The following is a 14,488-nucleotide window of genomic DNA, read 5'->3' as shown; positions in this document are numbered from 1 at the left end:
CAGAGTTGAAGTCCTGGCACCCAAATGGGGGGCTAGAGAGGCAGGAGATGGGGGTCCCAGGCCCCGGCTGCTGTCATGACCAGGACGTCATCGGCAACAAGCAGAAGAGCGTCATGGCCACTGTGCTCCTAGGAGACCCACACAGGGTCATCACAGCTCAGTGTTAGGAGGCACAGAAAACTACCCAAGGAGGAGGGGGCTAGAAGAAGTGGGACATCTGGGAAGCTGGGCATCCGGGTTCCTTTACTGTTCTTGTAACTTCTCTGTGGGTTTCCCTGGTGGCTCAGAGGTAAAGAATCCGCCTGCCAATGCAGGAGACGCAGGTTTAATCCCTGGATCGGAAAGATCCCCTGGAGGAGGAAATGGCAACCCACGCCAGTATTCTTGCCTGGGAAATCCCATAGACAGAAGAGCCTGGCAGGCCACAGTCCATGGGGTTGCAGAGTCAGACATGACTGAGCAACTAAACTACTTCTCTGTAAGTTGGAAATTGTGTCCAATTAGCAGGACGACACTCTCCCCGGGGGGTTGGTGGCCCTCCCCTGGGGTGTCGCACTTGGAGCCCCCACCTCCCTCTGTCCAGCGGGACACCACACCCCTCCAGGGCACCCTGGCCCGCGCACTCTGACCGGCATCTCCCTGTGCCCACCGCACACCAGGTGCCTCAGCGTCCACAGCTAACCCGTGGGAGTCACACCCACGATGGGCAGGGAGAGGGTCAGGCTGCAGCCACACCCGGGGCTGGGAAGCACAGGCAGCTGTAGGGGAGCGCTTCCTTTCGCTGGGCTCTAAGCCGTGTCCGGGAGGAGTCACCACCGCGAGCACAGTTTATCTTTGGCCCAGCCCTTCCCTCTGCAGTGTGGGAGGCCTGGGTTCAATCCCTGGGTTGGGAAGATCCCCTGGAGAAGGGAAAGGCTACCCACTCCAGTATTCTGGCCTGGAGAATTCCATGGACTGTATAGACCATGTGGTTGCAAACAGTCGGACACGACTGATCGAGCTTCACTCACTCACTTCCCTCTGATGGCGGATGGCAGCCGTACTGTCTGTATGCGTGCATGTGTGGGCCGTGCAAGTGCAAAGGACACAGGGCCCCAGAGGAGGAGTGCACAGCAGACCCCAACGCCCTTGTTGGACCCGCTCTGCATAGACACAGAGAGGCACACTCCGAGTTGGTGGGGCTGTGGGTCCACCGGGTCTGGGGCCGCGGGAACCTGGTGTCCCGCCCGGCACCATGCCCTTCACGGACAGCTGGATGTCCACAGCGGCCACCCCAGCCCCACATGATCGGCAGAGCTGGCCCCTCTGCGGATGGCCGCGTGTGCAGGGAGGACAGGGCCCGTCAGCTGGGCCCTGGGCGCCGGCGCCACGGCTGAGTCAACACTCGGGCCTTGGGGACCTGCCGCGCCCGCCCACCCCGCACACATGTGGAGGCCATTCCCAGGAACACACACATGGGGCCGGGACCCCGCGCCCCCAGCCTACATGTCCTCCAAGAGGAACTCCACGTGTGAGCTCCCGCGGTCCCGCCTCCTCCCCACACCCTGTCCCTTCGCGGGGGGCTCGCCAGCGCCCGAGCATCTTAGCGCTGTGACCACAGGTGCCCCCCATCTCTGAGCGCCTGGTCACCAGGGCCCTCGGGGGGCCTGAGGGGTCGGCATCAGAAGTACAGGAAATCTAGGAGCACCAACTCAGCCGTGCAAGCTGCTGGAGGGGTGCCTCTCCGGCCAGGGCGGCCCCAGAGCCCCCTCGGCCTCCTGGGCCGCCAGTGGGAGCACGGGGCAGGGTGCAGAGGGCGGGTCCCCTGGGCGCAGCTCAGGGCCGCCGCCTGCCCACAGACACAACCGGTGCCCAACCCCGTGGCCTACTTCCTGCACCGCTCCCCGTGGTGGTTCCACCGCTTTGAGACGCTCAGCAACCACTTCCTGGAGCTGCTGGTGCCCTTCTTCGTCTTCCTCGGACGGCGGATGTGCATCGTCCACGGGGCCCTGCAGGTTCTGTTCCAGGTGAGCAGCCGCGCCACGGAGAGCCTCAGCTCCCACGTCCCGTCTGCCACGCCTGTGGGGGGTGGACCCGCAGGGCCCCGTTGCCCCCCGGACCGGGCCCCCATCTTCCCGCTCCTCGGCGTGGGGGCCCATGTGCCGAGCTGTCCCAGACACGGGCTCCATGGGACCGTTGAGGGGAGGGGACCCACAGCAGGAGGGAGCCTGTGGCTTGGTTGGTTGCTTACTGTGGCTGCTTCTACCAAGTTCTCTTGTTTCTTGTTTACTAGAAGTTTTGTGCTTTTTGTTTTGGGTATTTTTAGTCATGAGTGGGTGAGGTTTAGCAAAAATGCAACCACAGTCAGTTACCTTCCTAGGATGAATCAAACTCAAGTCATGCTGTGTATATGCCAACACATTCCTGGGTACACTTGCTACCGTTTTGTCTAGGTTTTTCGCACTGTCAGTGAGGTTCGTCGGTGGTTTTCTGTCCATGCTGGCCGTGTCTGGCTCTGCTCCGGGTCTCGCGCTCACCCTCGAAGACAGGACGGAACCATTGCTCCAACATCCCCACCCGGCCCAGGCAGGGGGTGGTAGGCAGAGCAGGGTCTCTGTGGCCACTGACAAACTTTCGTGGCTGCCGAATGTGAAGGGTCTCTGTTTTCTGTAGGTTTTTTAATGGCAAACACTTTCCTTGGAATTTGTCCATTTTATCTGCTTTCAGACGTCCTGGTCAAGGAACAAGCTGTGGTAGTCTCCTATTTCGCAGTCTGGATTTGTGTCCTTTCCTTGGGAGTTGTCACTCATGGTGCTCAGATTCTATTCCAGCCAGCCTGGTGCTCTTTCAATGAAAAGCTCCTGTACTTCAGCAGGTGCACTTATTTCCACAGCTTTGTTTTCTCTTTGCCCTTGTTTAGCTCTCCTCTGAGGTTTTTCTCATTCCGTTCTTTTCTCTCTCCTAATTAGCAAGTATACTGTTTCTTTCAGGCGAGCACATGCTGAATCCCTGTCCTTGCCACCATGATGGTCCTGTGGCTTCGATGTGCCGTCATGGCCTCCCCTACCCACCTGCTTTTGCTGCCAGTATTTTAAGCTCTACTTTGCTTTTAATCAACCGACTTTTTAAGAACAATTTTAGACTTACAGAAAAACTGAGCCAAGAGTACAGAGAATAAATACCCTTACAGACTTGCGTCTCTACTTAGTGATGTGCAGCTGAGGTTGCTTGTGTCTGTCTGTGGGTGGAGAGCTCATCTCACTGCTGACTGATACTTCACTGTCTGGATGCACCACAGCTTATTCCGGACTTGGCTCTAGGGCAAAACCCTGGCTGGCCGGTGACCCTTATTCCCAACAGCTTCTGAGGAGGGACACCCCCAGGAGCCCAGGGGCACTCCTCCACATCCCTGCCGTGCACACACTTCAGCTCAAGCAGAGGCTCAAACACTCTTGAGGTCCGGCAGCATGGACACAGCCTCACGCTGGACGGTCCTCCACTGGCACAGGATGCCCAACTGCTGGCTCCCCCTTCCTCTGCCAATGGAGAACATGGGTTCCGCTCCTGAGGCAACTCAGAGGACCCACCCGGCACATAGCCTCCGCGGGAACCCGGGTCTGCTCAGCCTGCATGGTCACCAGGGTGACCGTGAATCACTTTTGAGACTGCGGGGGCATTAATGAGTTGCTGCTTCAGCTGCTTTCACCAACCTGGGACCACTGGAACCCTCTCAGGGCTGTAAATGTGGCAGGGGCATTCCTGGCATCTCTCAGGCTTCACTGACTAGTTTCTCTCCAGAAATCTGAGCCCAGCTCTGGCAAGTGGTAAGGAAAAGCAAATGGCCATGTCACAAAAAAATAACTGAAGGAAGTTTGGGTTACTGCTGCAGGTGGAAGGGTTCAGCTACTTGAAAATAGGATTTGGGAAGGTATTTATGTTGACATTTAACCCAGCAGCCTCAAAATGCCTTTGTTTATTCCCAGTGCACGTGATGTCTCATGGCATTTTTGGATGAGGACCGTCTAACTGGACTGGCCTGGCTGAGTGTGTCCCGGGCCAGGGCACTGGCACCTCCACTGTGGGGGCCATGCAGACTTGGGGGGTTCAGAGGTAGGTGGCTCCCAGGCCACATGGCTGGGTCTCCACCCAGCTCTGGGTCTGCTGCCCGGGTGGACAGTGGTAGACGGTGGTGGCACAGGGACACTGGGCAGAGAAGAGCCAGAGCTGGACCCTGAAAGGTCATGCCAACTTGTGGTCCTGGACGTCACTCTCAAAGGCCAGCCATGCACTCACCTTCTGTCCCCCAAGGCCCTGGAAGCCTTGGTCCAGGCACGTCCCAGCGTCATCTTCACCCACCCACACAGTGCCCAGGACAGGCCCAGGCTGCGGCTCTTCTCTGAGGCCTGCTCTGCTGCCCTCCTGGGGCCAGGCCTCAGCTGCCCAGAGCAGAGAGGACCAATGGCCCCCGGCTCTGCAAGGCCGCCTCCCGGGCACACGGCCCTCCGCAGGCATGGCACTGGGTACTGTGGGTTTGCACGTTGCTCTCGTCTCCACGCCCGCGACCCCAAGGGTCCCTGGCTCTGTTTGTTTCCGTTTGTTCCCCAGGAGAGGGCTGAGGATGTGAGCACTCGCACCTCCTCCCACGCTCAGTTTGCACAGCTGTTCCGGAAGGTTCTGCGAGTTCTCCAGGGACGGCCTGTTGTCTACTTGGGGAGGCGCACCACCCCCACCTCGGACCCCCATGCTCTGCCAAGGAGAGACCCTGCAGGGCCAGTGGTCAGCTTTTGCTGTGGGCCCGGCTGGACCTCCTGTCCCGACGTGGACCAGGCCCTCACCAGCCCCATGGCTCCTGGTCCACGCAAAGACACACCTCACATCCCAGACTCCTGTCCTGACCTCCCACCACGTCTGGCTTTTACTAACCTCCGTGACATCAGCCACAGCCCAGGGGACATCGCTGTGGGGACATCACTACAGCTTTGGGGACAGAGAGCTGCCCCCACCAGCCTAAGTGAGCTCCCCGCAGCTGGAGTAACATTGTAACTGCCTGGGGATTCTGGCCACAGCATGTCACCTGCGAGCACCCCTCCCCTTCCTTGAGGGGCATCTCCTGGGCCCAGGGTCGCACCTCACAGCTCATCTTCCCACTGGCCGCCGGCACAGGGTCATGGCCAGCGTGTGCTGGACAGGGGTGCCACGACGGCCTCCTGAGTCCTTGGCGCTCCCGCTGCCACGTTAGAAACAGGCCTCTGTCCCCAAACGCTCTGGTGAACCTCATTCTGTGCGTCAGGCCCCCCAGCTGGGCACACAGGGGAGTGACAGGGAGGGGTGTCTCTGGGCCCCGGGGACCCACCAAGGCAGGACTGGGGTGGGAAAGCTAGGCATTGCTCGGAGGTCGTTAGGGCCACACACGGACTTAGGCTGCCGAGTCCTCATGCAGCTGGAACTGCGAGGCCTCGGGCCTGCCAGGCCAGAGTGTTCCTGGTTGTGGCCTGTGGACCAGCAACCGGGGCCTTGCCTTGCCCCCCAACCAGAGCCCCTCCTGCCACACCCAGACGGTCAGGGCCACTCAGGTGGCCATGCCAAGGAGGGAGTGTCCTCATCTCCTGGGCTCCAAAGCTGGAGAGCCTGAGCCAGTGGCTGGAGGACCGCGCCCAGGGCAGGCTAGCCAGACGCCGGCCGTCATGGAGGCAGCTTGTGGCCCTGGCCCTCCTGCAGCTGTCAGGAGAAAGGACCGCCCTGGCGCTGGCCCTACACCACTCCTGCAGCTGAGTCTGCAGCCGGGACATCAAGGTCATTGGGCAGAAGGCTGAGGCCAACCAGCAAACCTCCTCAGGACACAGAACTCAAAGCCCCAGACCTCGGAAGGCTGCCCTGGGCTGTGCTGTGTCCTGGCGCGCATGGACCCAGGCCTGTGGCCCCGCGGCTCTGGCTAGGAGCACCAGGGCTGCACGGCAACGGCCTTTCTCCAGGGCTCATACTGGCGGGGCGGGGCAGGGCAGGGAGGGGTGGGGGGAGCTATTTCCAATTCTCCTTTTCAAAGATGGAGAAGCCCCCCCCCTCAGAAAACATAGGGCCTGAGCTGACTCCCAGGGTCCCAGCCCCACATGTGCTAAGCCGCCCGACCCCTCCCTCGGGTGCCCCAGTCAGACCAGCCATGTTTGCCATGAGCGGGTGGGAGAGACTGTGGTCCCCCAGGGGTGGCCTGGCGTCTGTCTCTCCAGGCTTGGGTTACAGCCAGTGAGACGATGGGGTCCCAGACCAAGGCCAGGGGAGGCGCGTGCAGCGTCATTGCTACAGGAGCCACACCAGCTGAAGCCTCACGCCATGCTGGGTTGTGGCCCTCACGGGTCCAGAGGCGCCCAGAGCCCCTCTGATGGCTCTCTTTCTGGATGGAAAGTAACTGGTTTGGAACAGAAACGAGGGGAAGAAAGGACCCGAGGGAACCCTGCTGGCTACGTGGGGTCTTCCCATCATAACCGCAAGTTCTCACTCACTGTTAACGCTTTGCAGCCATCACTCCAGCAGCCGCGACCATGCTGCGTGACTGACTCATTTAAGCAGCCTACAGGCTGCCGTGTCCAGCCCCTGCCTGCCGGTATGCGTGTCCTGCTCGCTCGCTTTCCCTTTGTGTTCCGTAGTTTTCTAACGTTTCTTACACAGGCTGCTGGCAGGTGACTTCCCTTCAGCCCTCTGGGGTCTCTACTGGGGAGTCTGGGGGCCCTGAGCCGCCAGCCCTCTGGCCATGACTCCCCTCTGGCAGCCTCTGTGATTTTTTTCAGTTTTTCAGCATGTTGATTCAATGTGCCTTTGGTGTGGCTTTCTTCGAGTTTATCCTGTTTTGAGATTTCCTAGGTTTCAGTGATCTGTGTGTAGTTCTCAGCACTGAGAAGTACCTTCGTGTTCCTCTGCGCCCCCTCCCCTCCCGGGGTTTAAGTCACTCGTCCGCCAGGCTGGTTAGCTCCGTCCCCCAGGCCCTGCTCAGGTCCGCTTCTCCCAGTGCCTCACTTCACAGAGCTCCTGTGGTCCTGGCTCAAATTCACTGACTCCTTCTTTTACAGTGTCAGTTTTGTCAAAAGCCTATCCAGTGAATTGTTTTATATGATACTTTTTAAACTCTCAAGTTACCGTCCAGTTCTTTGGCATTTTCATATTTCTCTTACTTAGGACTGTCTTAAGCCCCTTCATTTTTGACAGTAGCTGTTTTCACATTCTTAGCCACGGGCTTCAGCCCGTTTCTGGCTTCTGACTGCCCCTGGCAAGTTTTTTCTCTGCCTGTGCCTTCAGGCTACTCAACACTTCCAGTCTGTTACCTTTTGGTCAGTGCTGCGGATTCTCTCCTGACAGCTGCTGATTCCCTTACAAATCACTTTCTGAGCCTCCTGGACACACAGTGTCCCTCCACATGAGTTCCCAGGACTCGGGGGTCTTCCAGACCCGAGTGAGGTCAGCGAGGACAAAGCCTGGGTGGGTCAAGCCCTTTCCCCGGGCTCACGGAGGAGGCCCCATCCTCCGAGCGCCATGGCCAAGGAAACCCAGGCGGGACTGCAGCTCTCGGTTCCTGAGCCATCTGCCCCGTGCTCATGTGGCAAGCCAGTCCCTCCAGCTCCTGGCATCTCAGACGCTTCGTTTTTCCAAATGCAGTCATTTGTGTGGCCTCTGAGCATAAAGCAGACCTGCCCCGAGGTGCAGCCCTGCTTCTTGGGGTGGAGGCGGCGGCCGTGGGGTCTTGGGAAACTCGGCTCAGCAGGGCAGAGGAAGTGTGTGGGGAGCAGGGGCAATACCGGTGTCTGTGGGCCTCGCTCTCGATCCTCGTCCGCGGTAGGGGTGGCTGGTCCTGACACCACCAGGCCTCATGCTCAGCTCAGCTCTCAAGTGGGACCCTGCGTCCTAATCACCCTTCTTCACGTTCCTGCTGCTCCCTCATTCGTGGAGCTGAGTGGAGACCACTGTGGGGCTCCGAGCTCAGTTGGCAGGTGTCCTGCCTCCCTGGGCTGCCTTCCTCACTTTTCCTTCCTTTCCTTCTAATTTTTTTAACATTTTTCAGGCTAAAGGCTTACACTGTTTTACTTTTGACTCATCTTTAGAAATGGGAAATGGCCAGAACACATGTGGGCTGAGGTCTCGCTCCAGTAAACGATCAGGTACCCTCATCCCAGGACTCCTCAGGCCCGAGAGCGCCGTTCACTCTTGTCCGGGAGTTGGTCTGGGAGCTGTTGGGTCTGCTGCATCATTTCCCTCAAAGGGCCTCCTGCTTCTGCACCACATCACAGACAGTCCTCCAGTCAGCCTCCTAGATCACGATTCTCACTGAGCGTCATTCCTTCTGCTGCTCGCCCGTCTGGGTTTCAGCGTGGCGCGTGTACATGTGAGGGTGCAGAGGAACAGATGCTGCTCACTCCTAGGGGTCCTTCAGGTTAGCAGCATCCTGCCTGGGTTTCTCTGGATGCCTCGGGGGTCACGGGAGCCCAAGTGGCCAGAAGGCAAGTCTATGGCTCAGTGAGGTGTGGACTGCACCAGCCACACCTGGGAGGTCTGCCCTTGGGCCACCTGGGGTGAACGTGGGCAGATGGCTCCAGGAAGCCCCTGCAGCATGACGGGGGCAGTTTGAGTGTGGCTGGAGTGGTGGGACTGCTGGCTTCTCCCAGAGCCTAGCAGCTCTGAGCACACGGCCGCCTGTCAGCTGCCCGCAGGGCCTGAGCAGGCACCAGGCCCGAGGGCAATGTGATGGTGGATGGGGCCGGCTGCTCCCTGCACCTTCTCAAGGGCTGCGGGACGCAGGCGGGGCCCCCAGGGCCAGACCCAGAGGTGTCTTCGCGATGGAGGCTGCGGTGCACCAGGGGCTTCTCCCCAGCTCTTGCTGCTGTCTTCAGTCGAGAACTGGGCAGTAAGCAGAGGGCTTGCCACCCATGTGGCCCCACAGCTGCACCAGGATGGCAGACCCCCGGGGACCGGCCTGTCCTCACCCTCCATCTCCAATCCTTACTTACCGTGGCACAGCTAAGCCACGGAGAAAACAGAGCCCCACCCAGCTGACCAGCCCACCCCCAAGCACAATGCATTGGTGGGGGTGTCAGGAGGGGTAAAGGGCCAGTTCCCCTAAGCCCACGCCGACACAGAGGAGGGACCAGTGGAGCATCTAAGGACTTGCTGTTCTGGAGATGAGGCCTGCCCAGGGGGAGCTGGGCCCGGGCCACACGACCCCTGCCGCCCCCGTGGTGGTGGAGGGCCTACCGGCACCCCAGCCCAGACCCTCAGGAGCCCATGGTCTCAGCAGACCCCAGGGCAGAGCCCTGTCAGCCCCGAGCAGCCCTGCCAGCTCAAGACCAGAGGCCCAGGGACCTCAAGGGGCCAGACGTGGCTGCAGGAGAAACCACCAGCCCAGGGCAGACGCAGGTGGGGCCACTTTGGGCACTGGGGTTTGTTAACATCCTAGACAGTGAGTGAAACATAGAAACTATTTTTAGGCTCAGAACCAGGAAAACTAGTTTTCCAGAGTAATGCAGGGAGAGATTTCCCTGGTGGGCCAGTGGTTCGGACTCCACACTTCCACTGCAGGGGGCACGGGTTCAATCCCGAGTCGGGGGACTAGGATCCCCCACTCTGTGCAGCACAGCCCAAAAAAAACCCAAAGTAATCCAGGGAGAGCTACACATCTCACATCACGCCCCGCGAAACCCTGCTGTGGTGCACAGAACTGACTCGTCAGAAACCCAGCTCCCCGCTGCACCTGTCTCAGGCTGGCACCCGTGACCACACGCTCTCCCTGTCACCAGGGTGGAGACGCAGCTTTAATGCCAAATCAAGGAGCGAGTATCACCTGAGCCTCGCCTGGCTGTACAGCTTCGGCCTGGGCCTGTGGTCTCACCTCTTCCCTCAACAGCCCACTCAGCCCGGACCCGTGAAGCAGAGGGGCCCACTGGCGGCAGATACGCATGCAAGCGACCTGGGTGGGCACTCAGTCACTCTGCTACTAGGGGGCTGTCAGCCTGTCTGGGTCTGACTGCTCTGCAGAAATGTGTTCATCTGGTTGGACAGCGGAACTTGATGAAATCCTCCTTACTCCTCTCATCACCATGGCGACTGCGCCATGGGCACTGCGGGTCTGCAGTCATTGAAGGTCTGCTATCACTGAGGGTCTGTTTACTTGCTGGTGCTGCTGGTCCCCATTTCCTTCTACTTTGCTGACCTGCAGCTCCTGGTGTCATTTCCCCTTTTCTAAGGCAGTGCTTAAGGCAGTGTCTCCCTGCAGACACCTCCACATGGACTTCCCACAACTGAGACCCCCATGGTCCCAGAGCCCCTGCTTCCTCACGGGTCTGAGGCCCACCTCCCCCAGGGGCAGAGCCTGGACCAGAGCAGAGCCAGTGTGACCCTTATCTCACACCTTTCCCAAAAAACTAATTTGAAATGGATCCAAGACCTAAACATAATAACCAGACCTGGAAAACTTTTAGATCTTTATATCTCTGAATGAAGAAAAGATTTCTTAGATAGAACACAAAAAGCAAAATTGTAAAGTTTTTTTAAAAAGTGTAACTTGGACTTCCTGAAAATGGAAAATGTCACCTCTTTGAAAACTATGTAATGAAGATGAAAAGGCTGCAGCTGGCAGTCTGCATGCTGACAGGACATGCTCTTCCAGGACCTGCACTCAGCAAGGTGCTGGGGTGTCTGGGTGCACCCCTCACCCTCCCTGGCCTCCAGCCAGCCCCCTGCTGGAGCCTCCTCCCCTGTGTCTGTCACTCCTGTAGGGACGCAGAAGCTCTGTGTGCAGTTGGCCTGGGGCCCTGGGGCCCTGTGCTCAGAGGCGCCTGCCAGGCACATGGGCGGGCGTGACCCTGCAGCCTCTCCTCGCGAGTGAAGACCACCCCACTCCCGGCCACACCCTTGACAGCCAGGTCTGCATCAAGTAGAAGGTGGCACTTTCAGTCTCTAGAACAGCTGACAGACATGTGGTTACCAGAAGGGACCCTGTGGAGCTTCTGGCTGGGAGGCAACCCCCGGATGCAGGTGGCGACACTGGTGGACAGACCAGGGAGCGGAAGCCCCTTCTGTCCTGCACTTGGGGAACCTTAGCTCTAACAAGTTGTCTGGTTGGTGCCAATCCCAGGGGACTAAGTACATGTGGGCTTCCTGGACCCTGGTCATCCAGGCTCACAGAGGCACTCACCGGATCCAGCTGGGCCCATGGAGGCTTCTCAGGAGGGGCAGTGACCAGACACTCGGGCAGCCACCTGGCAGACAGCACCAGGAGGTTCACGAAGACAGGGTCTGGCTAAACTGCATCCAGGTGCAGGCTGACCTCGCAGGCCGCCTGTCTGGGGGAAACCCTGGCTCAGGACCGGCCTCGTGCCTGGTCACTCCGTGGTGGAAGCCAGGCTGGCACAGGCGCGTGCACCAGCGCACTCCCAAATCCTGGTCCAGGGGAGCAGCAGGAGCCCCATCCAGACCCCGCCCCAGTGAAGGACAAGCTGCAGGGCCCTGGGGCTGGCTGTTGAGGAAGCTGCCCCGGGCCTGCTGCTCACTGGTCACGGTGACAGCTGCCAGAGACAAAGACTCGTCCTCGCCCGGCTGTGCAGCTGAGAACCCCAGCAGCCTCCGTACAGGGCCAAGGCCAGACTTGGGGTCAGCAGGAGGGGTCTCACCAGAGGCGCAGGGCAGAGCTCACCTCTGAGGTCGTTTGGGACATGGGCATCCCCAGGCCGGTCTGAGGGAGGCCGGGCGAGCGGCCTGGGTGGGGAGGGGGGCCGGGCACCTGGGATCAGCACAGGCTTCGGGGAGGGCGTGACCCCAGCCCATGCATCACCACGGCTTGTGAGGTGCAGCGGCTGGAGTCTGTCTCCCTGCAGGTGGTCCTCATCATCAGCGGGAACCTGAGCTTCCTGAACTGGCTGACCATCGTGCCCAGCCTCGCCTGCTTTGATGACGCCACCCTGGGCGGTCTGTTTCCCTCGGGGCCTGGCCGCCTCAAGGACCAAGTCCTGAAGATTCAGGAGGAGGAGGCCCGAGGGGCTGGGGCCCCGCGGACGCGCGGTGGGTGACACTGGAAGGTGGGTGTGGCTGGGGAGCCCAGGTGGTCCCTGTGTCTGATGCCAGTCAACCACGGAGGCTATGGCACCCAGCCCCGTGCCCACCCCAGTGGCCTGGGAGACAGAGCAGCGTCTCCACGCCTGGGCAGGGTCACTTTCGTCTGCTTGGTATGGACGTGTGTCCTGGTCCCCAGCACAGAGACCTCAGTTGCTACTGCTCCAGCCCAGGTCTTGGGACAGCTTGGGGGCTGGGGGTGCGGCTGAGAGGAGTGCCCATGTTCCCACATCAGCCTGGAAGGTATCCCAGGCTCAGGGAGAAGGGGGCTGCACGTGGTGGGAGCCCTTCCCCGACTCCCTGAGGGACCAGCTGTACCTCTCTTGGTCTCCGTGGGCCCAAGGGTCCGCAGAGAGGCCAGGCCTGGGGGTCGCAGCCCACTCACTGTGCCCCCTCCCAGCAGGCTGTGTGGCACGGAGCACAGTCAACCTGGTGCTGGGCATTCTGGTGGCCTGGCTCAGCATCCCCGTGGTCCTCAACTTGCTGAGCCCCCGGCAGGTCATGAACAGCTCCTTCAACCCCCTCCGGATCGTCAACACGTATGGGGCCTTCGGCAGGTACCTCAGGGCCACTGAGACCCCGGGGTAGACGCGCATATACGGCCAGCCCCCGCCTGCACCCCCAGCCTTACTGTGGCCTGCTCGGGTCGGGGGTCAGAGTGGGGAGGCTCAGCCCTGACATGGCCCCTCCCTGTCCCCGCCAGCATCACCAGGGAGCGCACAGAGGTCATCCTGCAGGGCACGGCCAGCGCCAACGCCAGCGCACCCGATGCCGCCTGGGAGGACTACGAGTTCAAATGCAAGCCTGGGGACCTGAGGCGGCGCCCCTGCCTCATCTCACCATACCACCACCGCCTGGACTGGCTCATGTGGTTCGCGGCCTTCCAGGTGAGGCCCTCGGTGGAGAGGCCCCGCAGACACAGGATGAGGCCAGGGAGTCTGTGCTGGGGCGTGGCCCACGGGAACCTGCCAGGGCCCCCCCCCCCAAAGCTGGGCCTCCCTGCTGGCTTCTCAGAGTGCTTCCCCCAGAGCAAACAAGGCAGGCGTGGCCAGCAACAACGCAGCCAGCATCCATGGAGCCTTCGCTCAGACCCAAGCAAACCAGCAGGACTGTGCCCCCTGCCCAGGACGACAGCCTCCAGGAGGCTCAGTCACATGCCTGGGACTGCTGGTCCTGCCGATGACAAAGCCAGGCCCGGCGCCGCTCCACCCAGGTCCCTGAGGACAGGACAGCGGGGGGTCAGGCGCCCAGGAGAGCAAGCAGGCGGCAAGAATAGGAAGGACCAACACCACAGGGTACAGGCCTCTAGGAAAGCCCCCACTCAGGAGAGCTGACCGCCGAGCTCACCGAGTCAGGGCCCCCAGGCCGACAGCCTGAAGGCTGGCGGCTGTCAGGAGGGAGGGGCGGGGTGCACACACGTGGGGGCTCTCAGAGTGGGGGTGGTGGCTGCAGACACCGAGCTGTCTGCACCCCAAGTACCCCATCCTCTCCTCACCCCCAGACCTACGAGCACAACGAGTGGATCATCCACCTGGCGGGCAAGCTCCTGGCCAACGACGCGCAGGCCCTGTCCCTGCTGGCCCACAACCCTTTTGAGGGCCGGGCCCCCCCCAGGTGAGATGCCCCTGCCAGACAGGCCCCCGCTGCAGCCTCGGCTGCCCCTCAGGGCTTCTCCCCTAAATGCAGAGCTCTGCCCTGGGGGCTGGCCCAGCCCAGAACCAGGCCTGGACACAGCAGTCCCGAGGCCCCACACACCCACTGAGGACCGTGGGCTCAGTCCGCAGGCTCTGAGGCTTGGCCCTTCTGCTTCCGACCACCCCACCCCTGCCCACCATCACGGGCTGGGCCTCTGGCTGCTCCTGGCTGGGCACAGGCCAGCTCTGCACCCAGGGCTGTCAGGGGCCAAGGCTGCCCGCTGCCCTCGCCTTGCAGGTGGGTCCGAGGAGAGCACTACAGGTACAAGTTCAGCCGCCCCGGGGGCAGGCACGCTGCCGAGGGCAAGTGGTGGATCCGCAGGCGGCTCGGCCCCTACTTCCCGCCTCTCAACCTCCAGGACCTGCGGGGCTACTTCACGTCCCGGGAGTGGCCGTACCCGGAACCTGAGTAGAGGCGGCCCAGGCTCGTGCCGGGAAATAAAAGGAGGACAGCGGCTGACTGCTCTGAGTGAGGGTCTCCATCCACAAGGGCGTGTGGGGAAGCAGGGCCGGAGAGCAGGGGCTGCTGGCCCAAGCGGGGGTCCGTGCTTCCTTGTCTCCATGCGCCCCACGTCACGGTTCACCAGGGGCTCCTGAGGCCCCCCACCCTGGCTGCGCTCCAGGTCACCAGGCCCCCAGACACGGTCCCGGTGCTGCTCGCAGCTCCAGTCAGCCCCAGGACCACCTGCCCACATGGACTCTGCCCCCAGCTGTGTCCACAGCACCCA

The 14,488-nt window shown here is 61.1% G+C and overlaps 1 protein-coding gene across 2 annotated transcripts in view; it reads left to right on the top strand.

Annotated features, from left to right (window-relative positions):
* LMF1 (lipase maturation factor 1) overlaps positions 1 to 14,215 on the top strand; it is a 51,344-nt gene extending 37,129 nt beyond the window's left edge. The window contains exons 6-11 of one of the 2 annotated variants that reach the window (XM_061152478.1): positions 1,839 to 2,006; positions 11,832 to 12,015; positions 12,467 to 12,623; positions 12,770 to 12,953; positions 13,568 to 13,680; positions 13,999 to 14,215. In XM_061152478.1, coding sequence (XP_061008461.1) covers positions 1,839 to 2,006; positions 11,832 to 12,015; positions 12,467 to 12,623; positions 12,770 to 12,953; positions 13,568 to 13,680; positions 13,999 to 14,173 — 981 coding nt within the window. In that variant the 3' untranslated portion in view covers positions 14,174 to 14,215. The remainder of the gene's footprint in view (positions 1 to 1,838; positions 2,007 to 11,831; positions 12,016 to 12,466; positions 12,624 to 12,769; positions 12,954 to 13,567; positions 13,681 to 13,998) is intronic. The other variant, XM_061152477.1, reaches the window with a different exon arrangement.
* The last annotated feature ends 273 nt before the right edge of the window (positions 14,216 to 14,488 follow it).

The sequence above is a fragment of the Dama dama genome, chromosome 10, assembly GCF_033118175.1.
Source record: "Dama dama isolate Ldn47 chromosome 10, ASM3311817v1, whole genome shotgun sequence".
NCBI lineage: Eukaryota > Metazoa > Chordata > Mammalia > Artiodactyla > Cervidae > Dama > Dama dama.
This window is presented reverse-complemented; position numbering and strand designations above follow the sequence as displayed.